The 18,910-nt window shown below is 36.2% G+C and overlaps 1 protein-coding gene across 1 annotated transcript in view; it reads right to left on the bottom strand.

Moving 5' to 3' along the window:
- LOC122791430 (doublecortin domain-containing protein 1-like) overlaps window positions 1-18,910 on the bottom strand; it is a 526,863-nt gene that overhangs the window by 376,348 nt on the left and 131,605 nt on the right. Inside the window, exons 5-6 of the mRNA XM_044059172.1 lie at window positions 14,484-14,621; window positions 7,638-7,838 (exon numbers count right to left, since the gene is read on the bottom strand). Of these exons, the coding sequence (XP_043915107.1) occupies window positions 7,638-7,838; window positions 14,484-14,621 (339 nt within the window). The remainder of the gene's footprint in view (window positions 1-7,637; window positions 7,839-14,483; window positions 14,622-18,910) is intronic.

Here is an 18,910-nt window from a genome sequence, read left to right as displayed (position 1 = left end):
GCACTTCACCCTAGAAAACATTGATTTATCCACTGTCACAGAGACCTGGTTCAGGACCAATAAGAGCCTCTATCAGGGCAAGATTTCAATGCCTACTATGTGTTCAGAGCAACTATACAAGATGAAGGCACAAAGCTAGTGATGTCTCTAGTCTTAAAAACGGTCACCTCCAGACTCATTAGACAACATAGATACGTGGAGTATTCTCCAATATTTCAATATTTGGATATTATGTGAAGGCTAATCTGCTAAAACAGAGTGATGACTTGACTCAATCATCTGCCTCCCCCTCCAAAATAAATACAATACCAAATCTAAGAATAAGTATGAAAAGTGGGACCCAAATATAGACAGATGCTATAATAAAAAAAGTGTTTGAAAAAAATAAATTTGACTCTCAAGATGGCAAAAACTCTCTAGGAAAACTAAATAGGGAACTCTGGACCCTGATCAAATCAACCAAAGCCAGATCCGAAGTAAAAATAACAACTATTAGAAGGATAATCCCAAAGCCTTTGTTAACATTGTTAGAAACCTAAGAAGCAATGCACAGCAATGCACATAGCTAACAGTAAATGAAATCACTTACTTGAATACAGAATATATAGCCAGTTTGCTAGTGGGCAACTTCAGCTCAAACATCATCACCCCCCCTATAATTTCAGATCACATACCAGCATCTACATCCCCCCAAATCTCCCAAGAAAAGATCATCAAGTTATTGTTGAAGGCCAAAAACACTAATTCCATGGGACTGGATAACATACTGGGCTACCTACTGGTTAGACTGATAAAGGACTTGTCAGACCCTCTACAGAGGTTATTCAATATCAGCCTCCAAATAGGCTTTGTGCTGGATGAATGGAGGACAGCAACAGTCATTCCCTTGCATAAAGGGTGGGGAGCATCAACTGATCTGGGTAATTATAAATGCACAAGCCTAACCAGCCTCATCTGTAAGGCTATGGAAAGGATCATTATACAATTAATAAAAAAGGATATGGGCAACCTACAAACTCTTAACCCAAGCCAGTTTGGATTTGTTATAGGGGGGGGGGGTTGATCTTGCCTATTTAACCTGGTTGGCTTCCGTACCGCAAATCCTGAAAACATCAAAAATCTGGACAAAGGTCCATGAAAAGTAGGTACAACTGGCCAAAAATCTGGGTGTTTATTAACATAAAATTTGCATACATAATTAGGTAACCCCACCCACTCCAATGGAATTGTGGGATTTCAACATTCACATGCAAATTGAAGAACAGACAAAATATTAAACACAAAATATAACCAGGCCAATAGCTTTTATTTATATTAACATTTGAAATGTTGTCAAAATTTGAACTTGTATAGAAGTAAAAGATCTGGCAAAAGGCAAAAAGCCAAACATATATGAGTTATTTCCATTTATAAGGCATTAAAGTTGTTATGAACCAGCTCAACCTTTACCAACAAAACTAAATACAACCATAGTTGGGTTTCTACATATAGGATATTATCCCTAACAAGCGTGCAGACTCAAAATATTCAGCGTGTACTGGTAAGCGCTGGAACAAGAATGGCAGCCCCCTTATACACCCATTCTAGTGTGGTGTTATCAAAGAACAGTAGACCCATTATTCACGCTTTAATCAAACTCTACAGATAGCCAATAACCACACAATCCTTAATATCACTACATCATCCTAAACCTGAAATGGAACCTGGAATAGAAAAAAATCTATTGTGTACACAACAGATAAAATACCAGTTTTTTAGTTCCAACAACAGAATTTAAATAAACTGCACATGTGACAATAAAAACACCCAGAAATAACTATTCAAACAAATGCTGTATAGATTGTGCAGCCAAAAACTTCCAATATTTAATCTTATACATGATCTGTTTATTTATGACACGTTCTCAAGCAAAACAAATCCAATTCATTAAAATATTGTATAGCCATGCTTTAAGCTTCCCAGATGAAGCTTATTAGTAACAATGTTGTGTTCCATCACATTTACCCTATTTCTTCCATTCCACAGTGTCAGATGTAATACTCCATGCTTGGGGGATAAAAACCAAGAGCTGTGCTGCTAGGTAGCTGTGGGCATGGTGGTTCTCAAGGGACAAACATGTGTCAGATGTACTAAGTAGGAAGTTAGTCTTCTATTTTTCTTTGGAAGACTATAATTTTACTATAGAAAATGCAGTTGCATTTATTACAGTTGTTATTATTTATATATGATGTGCAAGTAGTCGATAATTTATGCACATTCGAGTACTGTTACCCCATCAGCTCTGTTTAGTATATAATAGTTTTGTTAATCATGTGTCCCACGTAGTGGCTGAAAAGAAGCTTCACAAAAATTATACAGTTAGCAAATGATAAACTGTTAGCTAAAGCTCACAGTCTTTCACTTTTAAATACTAAAAATAGTTACTGCTGTAGCTCTGTTTGAACACTATTTCCCCAGAGTTCACATAATTATACCATGTAGTTCTGAAATAGCATTTTTTATATCTATGGAAGACATACATGACTACTGGTGCTAGGTTAGGCTTTTATTGGTCAGGTAATGTGACATCTTTGTTCACTGTTTGACTGCTGCATGGGCAGGCTCTGCCATGGCTGAAAACAACTGAACTTTTTTTTTTTTTTTTAAATCTCCTGAGTCTCGAAAAAAAATTAAAAAAATTGGGAATTGAAGGAGCCATTTAGGAATTTGTGGCACCCCATTATTTTGCCCTCAAAACCAGTAAATTCCAAGGAATTTGGTATGTTTAAGAGGTATGTTGGCTTCTACAAGCAGGTTACTGAAGCAATGGATAAGGGCATTTCAGTACAGACCACACATCTAACCTCACATTTGACATAGACTTTCCCAGTTAAATGAAAACCCTTATGTAACTCATTGGATATAAAACTGGCTCATAAATAGATTGATACACAATGATAAAAATAATAAAACAAATAATGTAGAAGAAACCACAAACCAGTGACTCAATAAAAGGCAAAAAAAAATATTCACTCTCTGATGTCTCTGCTGAACTGCCTTCAAGGAGAATATACATCAGGTAAAACAATCAGTATATATACTGCATCTAATTACTCAATACAAATACCAATTAAAAAGTCACATTCCCATTAAAGTAAAAATCTCCAATTAAGTTCAGAACTTATACCTTTTGGTATTAAGGTATCAAATTTAAGTATATAAATAGCTTATATGTACAAAAGTCTGTTCCTAAAACATATATCAGTAGAAACATGTTCAATTTTTTCTAAAATAGTCCCTTGTAAGCCTACTGATGAACCCTGATGTACTTGATGAAAATGAACTGTCACAGAACTAGTGTCTTTAAAATTTTCTATGTCTTGCATGTGTTCTAAAAATCTGATTTTAAATGCCCTTTTTGACTGGCCAATATAGAACTTATCACATGGACATTTAAAGACATAAATTAAAGAAATAGTATCAGATCTAAAAAAGCCCTTTACTGCAAACCTATGCCCATTAATATTTCCAAAACTATTGACAATATGTTTACATGCCTTACATTTCCCACAGACATATGTACCGGGGTTCAACCTCATATTATATAAACTAGCAGGGGGCATAACAAACCTCCCTTTAACTAAAAAAATGTTTAAACTTTTTCCAACCTTAAAGGAAAATTTTAACCTATCAGGTAATCCAACCTGGGAATCTCTACTAGATTGCATATACTCCCTGTAATATTTCACCAAACCAATCAAAATCTCACTAAAGCAACTGTAGGTAGTGACAAAATAAATAGTCTGAACTCCATTCAGTATGGGACCAACCCCATTAAAGTTTGGATAACATCCCCTCTCTATTCCGAACCTTAGTAATAGCTCTGTTAATAACTGACCTGCTATAACCCCTACATTCAAACATCGAACAAGTTTTAAAAATTTCATCTTGAAGTTCAATAGAATCATTACATAACCTACTAACCCTTATCATTTCCCCATACGGCAAAGCTTCAATGGTGTGGGGGGATGACAACTGGAAGCTTTCAAATATTGGATACTCCCATCAAATTTCCTATGTACATTTGTATGTAGTCCGTATGGTCCAGAGATATCCAATTCAACATCTTAAAAAGAGACTAGTTTTCCCTTTTGTATGCCACCAAATGTCAAATTAAATCTATTAGACTGTATAATCTCTATAAATTCATTCACCCTATCTTCTCCTCCCTCACACAAAAAAAATCAGGTCAGCAATAAAACAGGCATAATACTTGACATACTGAACATAAACTAAAGATCTATATATATATATATATATATATATATATATATATATATATATATATATATATATATATATATATCTTCATGTTCAAATAACCCCATACTGAGGTTAGCATATGAGGGAGCAAATGCTGCCCCCATAGCTGTGCCCTATCTTTGTTGGTAAATATCTCCATTAAACTCAAAAAAGTTATTACTGAGACAAAAAGATAAAAGTTTCACAACATATTCTGTGGCAGGAGATTCACCAAGAAAAAAACTAACTGCTTCAATACCAGAAGTATGAGTAATATTAGTATAAAGACTCCAAAAAACATCCAAAGTAATAAAATACATATTCATATTAAGATGTATATTTTTAATTTTACTAAGAAAATCAGAAACATCTTTGATGTATGCAGGTAACAACATCACCTTAGGTAATAAAAGGTGATGCAATAAATATCCAATATTATAAGAAAATATTTTTGCCAGATACTATAGGGTATCTAGGTGGGTTGCATAAACTTTTGTGTATTTTTGGTAAGCAATAAAAGCAAGCAATATCAACATCCTCAACATTAAATTTCTTTTTTGCATCTTCTTTAGAGATGTAATCCAATCTGACACCCTTACCAATCAAATCTAAATATTCATTAATAGCTAACTCATAAACAGAAAAAAATACTTTCTGACAAACATTCACATCATTAAGGTCCTCATAACACATTTCCAAATATTGGACTAAATCCATAATAACAAGCTTGTTACCCTTATCGGAAGGTTTAAAAATAAGGCCCTTGTTATTACTAAAAGCTAATAAAGCAGACCCCTCATCTTTAGTCAAATTATATGCAATATTATTAAGGCCTTTCAAAATTTTTTTAACTTCTTGTTCTACTAAAAAGTTTAAGATCTTATAAAATTGTAACACATTCTCATTGTTAAAAATAGGGACAAACCTGCTTTTAGCAGAGATCATACTAGTATCAAACAAATAGTAAGCGTTTAGCATTTCATCTGAATACACAAGTAAAAACTGTTGTTACCTGAAACGGTGTCTATTTCATCTAAATCACTATCTAGAGATCCTCTCTTGCCATCAAACATCCATTTGAGTTGCAATTTTCTAACAAATCTGAAAATATCACACTTAATATCATGTAAACATGACATACTCTGTTTGCCTAAAGTTCCACTTGGGGAATCCTTTCTTGCATCTAAGCGGGGGAGAGCATTACACTGAAGGTGCAAAGGTTCATGGTGGAATCCTGAGTTTTGGGCTTTTTGGGTTTTCAACCTTCACTCCATGCTCAAGGAAATATAGTGATGATAATGGCTGAACTTGAACATGTTTGTAATTTTTTTATAAAACAGAGTGATACCCTCACCTCCTTCAAGGCAAACCCAGGTGACTGGATGAGTGCCTATAAATTCATCCCTAGTTTGACTTGTTTTTTCCCTCCTGGAAGTACAGCAGGCCCTTTGAGGCTGGGTCTTGCAAGGAGATTATAATCTAAGAGTTAAGTCTGCTTTGTAAACTCTATGAATCCATTCCAATATCTCTATTAGCAATGTTGCACACAGTCTGTCATAACTGCACAATCTACTCCCCATGTTTCTTCTCTTTGCTGTCCTAGTGTATTTATTAACAGCATAGTTTTATTACAAGTAGCATTTTTTTTCATATCATACCAGGTTCACTCCCTGTTGCCTCTTCACTTGCAAAATTCTGTGTTATTCCTTCTTCCTCAAAGTCACGCTTAAGCCATACATTCTAGTAACTTACACATGTTTTACAGGATGATTTGCAAACAACTTTTCTTTTCACATCTCCATAAACATTTTTGCATTGAGTGACCGAATTTTTGGGAATGGCAGTATAATTCAGGCTGCATAAAATACCACAAACTACCACTACAATTTAAAATATTTATAATACTTTCAAGATGAATAAATTATTTTCAAAGTTAAAATCTACTATAATCTACATCCCTCCAGTCCACAGACATCTAGGTTCAAACATTGTTTTTTTTTTTTTTTTTTATTTGAATACTACTGAACATTTTCTTGTTTGTCTTTCGGCTTTTCCCAGTTAGGGGTCGCCACAGCGGAACTTCAGTCCACTAATGATTGGCCGTGGATTTTTACGGTGCCGAGTTGCTAGCCCAATGGCCAACCTTCAAAGAAGGCACACCCATTCACATACGCACCTACCCACATGTCTTTAAACGTCACTCGACCGCGGGGAGCATATATATATATATATATATATATATATATATATATATATATATATATATATATATATATATATATATCTAGATGGATAGGTAAATATATAAGTAACTGGTTTTGAGATTTTGCCATAGATCTTATATCTTCAAAGAGTACAGGTCTGTAATATCTCATACTCTTAGTTGTTTCTTCTTATTTATGGAATACTTGTATTTCACCACTGGTTACTATATGCTATGCCATATTGCAGTACATTTAAATCTGTGTGCTTCTATGCCTATTTTTTCTCTAACGTCTTCCTTTTCACTCCTAGCAATGCCAAGGCCTTCCAAAGTTACATCAAGGCTTTTATCATGAAGCACACTACCTGTACTCCACCATCGCTACCCAGAAAGGAAACTTGTAATCATTTGTTTAAGCTCTTGCCTTTTGTGCTGGACTTTTGGCTGCCAGGATATAGTTTTAACTCACTTCACTCATAGTGCTGTCATAAAGATTGCCATTTTGTCATCAGACAGATTAAGAAGGAATATCCCTAATGATTTAATTATATCCTTGTACAGCATTCTACCTTTAGGGCAAGGAAACAATTCTGTATGTGAACTGTTAACCTTCTGGTGATAACCCTAATTATTAATATTTGAACTGTAATTTCTTGGCGTTTGAACAATATTATTATGATTATTTTCTTTGATGACATTATTTCTACTGCATCAACAACAGCACAATGTTTAAGCATTAATACATCATAAACATTTAAATGTATAAGTGAAACAGTTTCCAGCTGCACCATTGACAGCAATACTTGTGTATAATATGGCATACGCTCATGACAGGATTAACAAGTAGCCTAATGGAGCTGCATGTCCAGGCTGACATATCTGAAATAGGCCCTGCTGCATCTATTCCCAGTTTTGTCTGAAATTATGTGCTGCTGCTGCACTAAATAAATAGATCCCTTTTAATTATGGCTCCAGGTCAATGAGACCTGTGATTCAGTACTGCATGTGTTGCATGATGCGATTAGATTGATATAAATCCTCATCTCTTACTAAATTTCTTATCCCTTAAAAGAAAAAAATTATCTTCAAATTGATTTTTCCTTCAGAATATAATAGAAACAACTAAGTGAAAATATATTCTACTGAAATGTACCTTTCTTCTTCTGCCAGTATCCATCGTTGATTGATATCATCGGGTCTCTTGATCATCAATACCACATCTGCACCAGGGTATGTTTCAGAACTCTCTACTCCAAGAACAAGGCTAGGAAACCTACAATTTACAATGTATCCACCTTGGAATTCAAACTGCTGGCGATGGACTTGTTGCACCTTGGTTATTTTCAGCTGAGGCCTATGGTAAAAGGAAGAAAAAAGATGTATATCATTCATAGTTGTATATAAGAATAAGCATAGCAGAAAATCAATAAGAAACATCTGTGTAAGAGTTGAGAATAACTTCTTAATAAATCAGCATTGAAAAAAAATTGTACGCTCAGCTGTGCAAGTGAGTATAATTGTAGGCTACTGCTAGAAAAGTTCGTTCTCATCACCATCAACCCTCATTTTCCCATTTTTTTACATGAGGTCAGGGTGTCTGACTAACTGTCACCACATCTCTTTCAGTGAAACTCTTATACCTTCTCTGACAGTCATACTGAATGCTGCAATATTTAAGTCATGCCAGCCATCTAACTCAGGTCTTCGCTCATGTAATTATTCATCATTTGGCTGGACATTCACATTTCCTCTTGCCTTAGTTCTGTCTCTCCAAAATCATATTCACCAAATCATATTCTATTTTCCCACACATGTGACCAAATCACCATAATCTGTCATCATTGACCTTCTCTGTAAGTGGGACAACTTTGGCTTCTGCTCTAATGTCTTTGCTTCTTCATTTGTCTGACAGAGTGCATTCTACCTGCTATCTCAGGCATTTCATCTTCATTGCTTCAAGCTTTTTTAACTGCTCTGCCTTAATTGCCCAGCTCTCTGTGTCAAAGAGAAGCACTGCTCATCCAAAGGTTTTGTATTCCTCACTACATTTCTGACACATTGACATTCCTCTGTCACACACTACAACTGGTACTCTGTCCCATTTGGCTGCAGCACCACTGATTCTGACCTCCACATTCAGAATCCCCTTCTGCTCAAGCACCCATCTCAGGTATGTGAAGCTGTCAACCCTCTTCCACTGTTTTCCCTTCTGCCTCAATTTTTAGTTTCTTCTGATTTCCCCATTGCTGTCATGCCAACTGTCTTGTTCACATTCAGTTTCAGCCCATGCACCTTCACTTTTTCATTCCAGTCCTTTGTCATTTGCTGAAGTTTGTGTTTGAAGTCTGCTTGTAGTGCCATGTCATCTGTGTACAGCAGCTTTGATGAGCTGTCTACTCCAACCTATTTGTTAACGGAGACCATCACCGATATGAACAGCAATGGGCTCAGAGCTGAACCTTAATGTACACCTATTCCCACTCAGAACCCCCTCTGAGTCTGAAAACTGTACTTCTGTCATTGTGTCTCTGTACATAATTTTCACTAATTCCACCAATGTTTGCAGGACTTTGAACCATTGCAGGACTACCCAAGTCAACTTTCTTCAGACCTTGTCAGATGTTTTGTCCAAGCCTAGGAATGCCCAGCTGGACTCTTTCCTCATCTTCAGCATCTTCTCCTCTATCTATATGCTGAAAACTTCATGTACTTTTTCTTAGGTTGTAGGGAGCAATCAAGTAAGATTAAACTACATTTTACAAACTAGGTTAAGTATAATACTAATGCTTTTCATTGGATACCTTTTCAGTAAAGCCACTGTAATGGGACATAAATAATCATAGCTGTTAGTACTGTCATAAAGGTTGACATTTTATCCTCACCCTAACTAAGGAGTATTATCACTAAGGATATAAGTATACTATTGTATAACATTGTGACTTTAGGGCTAGGAGAAGAATTCAGTTTGTCAACTGTTAACCTTCTGGCGGTAACACTAGTTATTAATAGTCTGCATTGCTCATCTTCTTATTTTCCATCTGAGCCATTTCTGAGCTCTTCATTCATATCACGCAACTAAGCTCCCCTCTACAAGGTTACATCTGCAAACGAGTACCTTAACTGCTGATTATGAGTTGGTTTAAATACTGTTACAATTTCTACTGAAACTATGACTTCTATTTTAGGTTTTTAAATAATTGTGCAGTGTTTAAAGTTTCTGTTCAAGACGCAACAGAGACAGTGGCAGAGGTTGCTGTCTGGAATATTCCCTATAAAAAAGAAACCTTTGCTCGTCTCACAAAGAGTTTTAGGTATTCTCTAGGTACACATGGAAGATCTACGGTTGGTAATTGAGATCCTTAAAACAGCCAAAGTGTAAGCTCAATTATGGGGACTGCAGACTAAGTTAAAAACTGTGATATCTTAGAGTAATCCCCCTACTCTAATGTAAAGCAGCTTTGTTTTTAGGGTACATAAGTAGAAGGAGTGTGGTAAATACAGCCTTGAATGTGAAGGGGTGCATAGAGTGAAGTTCTCCTCAAAAATATTTTAAATGTGTAACAGCAAGTTTGAAAATGGTCTGTTTCTTCTTGACTTACCTTTTCAAGGTGTTAGGACTCAGGATCATGTTTTATACTTCAAACAGGGAGATGTAGTCTCCCACTGGGTAATAACAAATGCATGGTGTGTTGCATTGTGCCACTTTTTAAATATATCATTCTGTCAAGTTAGGATTTTTTTTCTTTGTTGAACTTCCTATAACAATAGCAACCCTTTATCACTAATAAATACATACATATGGGAATGAATGTGTGTGTGTGTGTGTGTGTGTGTGTGTGTGTGTGTGTGTGTGTGTGTGTGTGTGTATATATATGTATCCTGTACAATGACCCCCATTAATATTCCAAAACGTGCATGCTGATTGGTCAGTGTCACGTTGTAAATCAGACTTATACTAATGGAAAAAGGTCCAGTCACCTGGACTTTTTCCATTAGTATAAGTCTTTTTTACAGCAACGGAGAACGCAAGCTCTCCGTTGCTTTCTAGACACTGTCTCGCTATGTTAAAGGAGTTTAACATAGTGAGACAGCTTTAGAAAAGTAACGGAGATCTTCCTTTCTCCGTTGCTTTTTTTAAAGCTGTCTCATTATGTTAAACTCCTTTAACATACCGAGACACTTTGTAAAAAGCAACGGAGATCTTGCTTTCTCCATTGCTTCCACCCACAGCTCTGATGTACTGCGTAAGCATATGCATGCACAGTACATCAGAACTGCCACAGAATACCAGACAGCTGTGGAAGGGCATCAAGGAGGCATTATACAATGCCATTATTTAAGAAAAGTAAGTATTTGTTTCTTAAATAATGTCATTGTATAATAGTAATAACGAACTTCTGTGTATGGGTAATGCTGGATTTACCCACGGTTGTCTTTGTTTGGCCACTTGGGCTTCTCCATCATGACCAAACCACACCAACCATGGGTAAATCCAGCATTACCCACACCCGGGTGTGGGTTATTGCTATAATTTGTGTTTGCCTTTAGACTTGTTTAAGTTTACTTTATCAACAGCAACCACTAATCTGTATATTTCCCATTGTTCTGGCACTGTGTTCTGAACAGCAGTCCTATTTCAAAAGGAATCCTTTGTCCCACTGCCAAATAAGTAAATGCATACAATACAAGTTAATGATGGATGTTTTGCAATCTGGTATTGTATTCTTAGGTCGTATCCAGTACAATAAGGATTTATTACATTATGGAACTATGTAAAACATTAGGAAATCATGCTGTACACACAAAAGAACAGCACATAGCACCCCCTTGACTAAAATGAATGTCCCAATATAAGATAGCCTGCCCTCCTCCGCTCTTGAGTCAGATTCCATTGTTTTCCATATGAAATTTCCTGTCTTAACAACATTTCTCCATCCTACTCACAATGAACTATATATTCCTCTACTTGTTAAAAGTGATATATTTGTCTTTACATTTACCCCAGTGTTCTTCAAGCTATTTCCAATGTTATCAGATTATGTTATTTCATTTGAGGACCTTACTGTATAGTCACGACCCATTTACAGCACTCAAAATACAATACATATGTCTTACTTAGTAGGAGCAATGTTCGTTCTCTTATTATCTGTCCTTCTCTTAGTAATGTGGAATGCCTGATATAAGCAGTACCCTTTGCCATTTATTTTTCTTGTACTATACATGCCTATATGTTGTGCCTTTTAAATCTGATTTTTCTATATTTGAATGAGGGCTTCAGCAGTCATAAAAAATCTCCCTTCATATCTAGAATGCATTTTTTGTTGCTTTTTGCTTCACACACAAGCTAGTATCCCCTTATCTGCAGCTTATACCTTCATTTTTAAGAAGAACTGAAAATAAAATATGGAGATTCAATATATGTGACTAACAGACTTGCTGCAGAATGTAAGATTTAACCTACTACTGATGGGATTTAACTAAAACTCTAAAGGGGGAAAATCATCACAGCATATAGAACATAAAGGATTATCATAGGTTCTCCTGTTGTAACCATATTATTATGTGTTCAAGACTTGAATGCCAAGACATTTACCAAATCTTAGCATCCATGTTGAGAACACAAAATAATTGGTTTGTGAGACCCAATCATAACTCTTTGTAGTACATGGAGTTTTATCTATGTGGTGATTCAGCTAGAAAGTATTATTAGAGGAAAAAATCAGGGACAGTTTTTATATTATGTTCGTACATAACTAAACTACTTACAGTCTGACATTTGTAACTTCTGTGAAGAGAATAAAAAGTTAGAGACAGTAGAGAGTGAAGGAACTTCTCTTCTATGAGACCGTAACAGCACTTAGAGGGTATGTAACAATTTTTACACACCTTTGAAAATGCTGTTTCAGTTGGGTCTCACAATACAGAAGAGCTTTACGTTTAGCTTTTTTTTTTGATTTTGGAGAACAGTCACGGTGCTCCATACACAACATATCTGTTGTGTTCATCAGTCTCTGCTAAGCATGCTGGGAATTAGATGTAAGCAATTGTTATCATCTGTAATTATGCAATCAGTGTCACTACTCAGTACATGTAAAAAGAAGCAGTAAATTGATTTGCCATGACCTGGTACAATCTGGCTGGTGAGAGAAGGAGGAAGGAATGCTACAAACTAACATGAAATATCAAATCTACATTATTTTTGGGGGTAATTTATTTTATTTAGTTTAGGGTAATTATTTTGCGCTATATGATTTGTTCCTGTAGAATTTCTAGCTGTAAACCAATTACAGGGTTGGAACACTTTTTGTTTTTACCTCATACGGTATCACTGTTACCAGGTACCAAGATCTATGATTAAGTGCATAATTCTATTCTATTTTCATTAATATTATATACAAAATTCATTCTGCATTAATTCATAACATGTTCAAAAACTGTTGATTGTCACTGAAAAGTGCATGTTTTTATTAGTGCTTTTAAAAGGTTTCTACACAATGCCATTTGAAACTCCTATTGTTCAATATTCATATTTAGATGTTTGTGTTTCAGGGTCACATTGAGTAATTTTGTACAGTAATTTAAAATCCCTTTTCAGATGAAGTGCTACACTGCTAGTGAGTCCTGACCAGAGCGAAGTTTTATTTTTTGTCTGATGTGTCATTTGATATTTTGCACAAGTCGTGCATCACGTCTGCTGCTGTTTGACAAACAATATAGCTCTATACAAAGATGCCATAATTTTAATCAGATTACTATGTATTTTCACAACGTAAGATTACAACAATAATAGTCAGTCATGCCACAAAGATGTTGTTACTTAGTATGTGCAGAAATGAACATGCATATATTCAGCACATATATGCAGGGAATATCGCACCCACTTTGTGAAGCTCAAAATTCTACATGTAAATCTTCTTTTCATGATGCAGAGGGATAAAGGACTTCCTGCAGATGACCTGGTTGAACTAGCAGCACAGGTGCTGAGGGAGTAGATGGGTGTGGGGAGTGAGCAGTTGATGTCAGCTTGCCCATACTGGGGGAGGACAGCTACATAGGTTTGCTGTAATAACAGCATTAAGATCTGCCTGGGCTCTGCACTGTAAGTATATTTGGTGGGAGGTTGTTCTTGCACAGAAGTGTGCCTGCACCTCCCAAAGGCAGCAAGGTGAGAAGGGGGTAGAGCACACTCCCTGGCAGGAATATGCTAATTCACCACCATCCACAATCTCCTAACTGGCCCTGGCTGTGAGTAGGGTTGAGCATTAGGTAGGCTAAGAGGGGGGGGGGGGGTCTGGTAGATCCAGTGAAATGAGAGAGGAACGGAATTGTTGGTCAGCTGCAAGAGGAGGAAGTGCAGAAAAACTCTATATGCAAAAATGACATGATACCATACCCTATGACTATAATTTGCAAATTATACCTAATGATTAAGGAAAGTACATGAATAAGTAAAAAAAGTAATAATGACATTTTTAATTTACAGTCCAAGGATACAGCCAGAATAAATATACCAAAAATGAATTATATCCAGTTTTCCTGGGATATAAGTATTCTTTAAGTAAGAAAGCTACAAACTCCCAAAATCAAATGTATATAAAAAAGTAACATGTAATAGCAGGCATAGACATGCAAAGCAGCACTGATAACAAACCAAATAAGTATATTTTTAGCAGGTAAATGAACAGACAGACAGACAAACATAAATACAAGCAGTTAAACAGACTATTATACATTTTTAGGAACGAAAGATGACCATAACAACTTCCCCAAAAATTGATATACTGTTGGAAAGTAGTCAATTTAAAACATGTTAAAATTAACTGTGCAGTATAAAACTCAGGACACTGACTGTATGTTTTTAATTTTATCACCGACTAGATATTCACTGAAAAAGCTGTGTTAATACACAGCATTTGACACATTCACTTCATTGATTTATGGTGTCAGCATCTAAAAACATAATTAAGCAGACCTGACCTGTACTTTTTCAAACTGTTACCTATTATTCAGAAGTTTGCTATCCTCTCCTTCAGAAGTTATACCTTCTTCATGCACACTGCTGTCATCTTGCTGCCAGGAATATTTGACCTTTGAGTGCAGGGCATCAGTTGCAATGTGTGATTTTGTGTGTGAATCCCTGCAAAGATGGGGAAAAAAACAATTAGAAAAATGCAAGCAATTGTTTTCCATGAAATACTTTTGATTGTCATCATAGTAACCAGTTCTCATTCTCTGACTGCATCATTCATCTTTTTAAGAGTCTCCTCTTAAAAATATAGTCAGAAAATAGATGATATACTTACCGAAAACAGCAAAAGTACAAATACTTTTTCAAAATCTTATGAAGTCCAGCAGACTGATATTGTAGACATAAAGATCCAGAATTATCAGAAATCTCAAAATCTCTATTGCAATGTGCAGTACTCATTAAATCACTGTGGCTGCATGCTGTAAGCACTGTTTCTGTATTCACATAGGTGGTCAGACACTGTAACTGATTTTACTCTTTATGTATTTTACTTGGGACATGTTTGGTATATCTCTTTACCTTAGGTGACAGTTAAGAAGTAAATCTGCTACAACAATCAATATGTAAAATAAAATTTAAAAAAATGTTGAAAAGGTCCAAACATTATATTCTGAGAAATGGGCCAAGTGTAAACATATGGACGAGTCTTGCACATTACATAGGCTTTTGCTACATTTAGTCAGGTACAGAATTTTTAGAAGAGGTGTAATTATGATCTTCAAAAGCTCCATAGATGACTTTCTAGCAAGTAACATGCACATCATGTTTCTAGTCAGTACATCACACAAATTAAAAGCCAAAATCAAGGGAAGTTTTTTTAATATTACTTGTGCAAGACTGTCAAACCTTTTACCAATGAGTGTCAGACAGGCCACTCTTAAAACTGATTTCAAGACCATATTAGTTAACTGGGCAGGTGATTAGGTTTATAACTCCATCCTTCTCCTATCAGCCCACCTACTCTGTAAATGTATCCCATTATTTTTGTAGTTTTCTTCCTCCCATTTCCTTTCTAGAATCTTCTATATGACTATTTCCCAAGTCCCATCATTCATTTACATATGCTTCTCCTGATACAACTCATTACTCTGGCCAGTCATCTTCAGCATTGACAAAATACTACTAAAAATATATGTACCTTACTAACTTACAACAAATGCAAAACCCCACACTCCAGTACCCAAACTATTTCTCCATAACCTCAAAACTCCAACCCCCACCCCATAAAGTAATAGAGAGTGGAGATGTACACTCCAGCCCTGGCCTAATACTAGCCCCATATAAACAAACCCAACACCAACCCACCCAAACCCCCTGCATAAATACTCCCTCCTCACCAAACCGCTAAAATGTACCAAAACACCAGTTTCTTCCTCCAGCCTAAAAATATATAATCTAAATGCATGAAGCATCTACAATAAGATATCAGACCTACGTGCATGGATTGAATCCCATCAACTCCATATCCTAATTATCACTGAAACATGATTAAGACCTGAAATTAAAGATGAAGAATTCATCCGTCCTGGTTACACCATAATTAGGAAAAACAGAATAGGTAAATGAGCTGGGGGCATGGCCTTCATCCTTCCAGTTATCTTACAAGTCCATACCCACCTCCCAACTATGTCACGATACAGTCATGAAGAGAAATTTTAATAGCCAAACTCCACCCAAACAATCAGAAGTCTATAATCATTGTACCTGCCTACATTGCCTCCCCCCAAATGCCAAGATTACCAAAAACATACTTAGCTGCTTATCATCTACTTTCAACCAAGAATCCATCCTGCTTGGTGACCCTAACATAGCTAGGATCTCTAACAAACTTAAATCTGCCCCTTCATAATATAATATTAATCTGTATTACTTCACTCAGCTTGTCCAAAAATCAGCCCAATTTGACAAAGTATCAAAAAAAAAAATCCATACTAGACTGCATATTCTCAAATAACCCTGAAAAAATTAAGCTAGGCAGTACCCTCCCAGGTGCTCTCAGTGATCATCATGTCACCTACATCAATACTATAAGTCCCCCAAACCACTATATTTCAACTCTGTAAGAAACGCAACCAATTTTGATAAATCTGTATTTAATGACAGACAATAGATTCATAGATTAGTACTAGGCTAACTGCCCTTTATCGGTCATTTTAAGCCTATTGAATTACCCCACGTGAGAACCAAACCCTGCACCTTTGGTTTATAAGGCAAATATCTTATACATTATGTCAACATCCCTAAAATGAGGGCTGGAAGAATCAAACCCTGTACTACACAAACTAAAGTTCACAATCTTAACCTCTGCACTAACTTTCAGACTTTAGTACTAGGCTTCCTGTTCTAATGTGACTGGGAACCCCTCTAATATCTAGATATCTGTCACTTCAATAACTCTTTCTTACCCTATTAAACTAACAAGGCTCACTGAGACATAAACGAGTGAAAATAAAGTCTGCCCTGTGGCTAACCCATCAAACTAAACAACTCCTCAGAGACAGAGATAAAGTCTAAAACTATGGCACAAACTAGGACTAAATCCTACTTACATAGATATTGGTGCTTCAGAATACACTCGTTATGATAAGAAGGACTTCTTCCCCAGAAACAGTACCACACATTCAAAAAACTCCAAAATATTTTGGCAAAATTTAAACAATTTCCTAAAACCAGGCAAAAAACCCACTTCAAATCCTTTCCTTTCTAAAACCAACAGGGACATTTCAGACAAATTCAACAAACACTTCATATCCAGTTCTCTACTTAATTCAAGTAACGGATACCCACTCCACCTAACCCTCCACTATAGCTCCACACCCCAACTCAACCTAAAACAACATATACCCAGTGTACTCACCCTACCAGACAATAGCTCCACACCCCAACTCAACCTATAATAACCAATACCAACACAACCTACCCCCTCACCATAACTCCACACCTCAACTCAACCTGATGATCTATACCTATCCCCACCTAAGCCTCCCTGACCATAGCTCCACACCCCAACTAAACCTAACAACCATCCAAATACCATCAAATACCATAAAAAAAACTGAAACCCACAATACTGGCTCCTGACAACCTGCCATCTGAGTACCTCAGTAGAGCCACTAACACAATTCGTTACCTTTCTCTATACTAATTAATAGATCATTTACATAAAACTAAATCCCAGTCTTATGGATGGCTTCCTACATAATTCTATTACACAAAGGTATCCACTGAACTGCTAAACTATCGCTCTATAGTAATCCTTCCTCTTCTCTCCTTGCCAGAATACTTGAAAAATACATCCATCAGCAACTCCTAGCCTTTCTAATTGATTACCAATTAATTTCTCTTATCCAACATGGCTTTCAACCTCACCACAGCCTGAAACTGTCTGCTTCATTTTCTGTCTCCACTCTTTTCCTGGACTTGTCAAAACCCTTCAGTGTGGTTTCGCATCAACTGCTCCTCCAAAGACTAAATCTTATAGGCCTCACTACTCCCTCAACTGGTTGATTCATCCGCTACCCAAACAATTGCACCCAGTCTGTAAAATGAAATGACTCCCACTCCACATTCCTTCCAATCATTACAAGAGTCTGCCCAAGGCTCCATACATGGGCCAGCACTTTTCAATACTCAACACATAATACAATATGCTGATGACTCAACTTTGGTTTGCTCAGCCCCAAATCTTCCTTAGAAACCATCAAACAGGAAGCTTTCTTCTCTATAGAAAACTACCTAAATATTTCTCAATTGCTCTTAAACCCTAACAAAACCAAACTAATCCTATTCCTTCCTAAAAACATCAATGAAAACAACACTGATCTTAATGTTATCTCCTCAAACATTACAAAAATTGAAAATGTCACCAACACAAATTACTAGGAGTTATCATTGATAACAAGTTAAAATTTGATCTGCACATTGACACTGCAGTCAAAAATCACACTGTAAACTAGACTCATTTTACAGAGCAAAGCACCTGCTATGTCATCATAGTAAGAAACAGCTGCCACCTCCCATCTCTTTCCTACCCTCCTATATCTCTCATCAATATTCACCAATCTTAATTCTTCCACCAAACACAAAGAAAGCCCCTACAACAAACAGCTGTATTGCACAGTGCTCAACACCTTCAACTGGCTTGGGCTTCCTCAAAACATCACCCTCTCCCAACTACTCACAGCACTCAAAATACTTTACCATCCACTTAAAACAACCTTGCTGTCAAATGTCATCAAATGGCATGTATCAAATAGAACCCTAAGATCCTCATAACTTTAACTTTTGCTAATGAATCTAATAATTATTACAGTGACTCACTACTCTCTGTCACAATCTCCAAGGCATGGAATAAACTTTTAAACCACGTTGGGCTTTTAAATAATTTAAAAAAATTC

Source organism: Protopterus annectens, chromosome 17.part0 (genome assembly GCF_019279795.1).
Source record: "Protopterus annectens isolate FY-2018-M chromosome 17.part0, PAN1.0, whole genome shotgun sequence".
Taxonomy (NCBI): domain Eukaryota; kingdom Metazoa; phylum Chordata; order Ceratodontiformes; family Protopteridae; genus Protopterus; species Protopterus annectens.
Note: the sequence above shows the minus strand (reverse complement) of the source record. Positions and strands in the feature narration are given on the sequence as shown.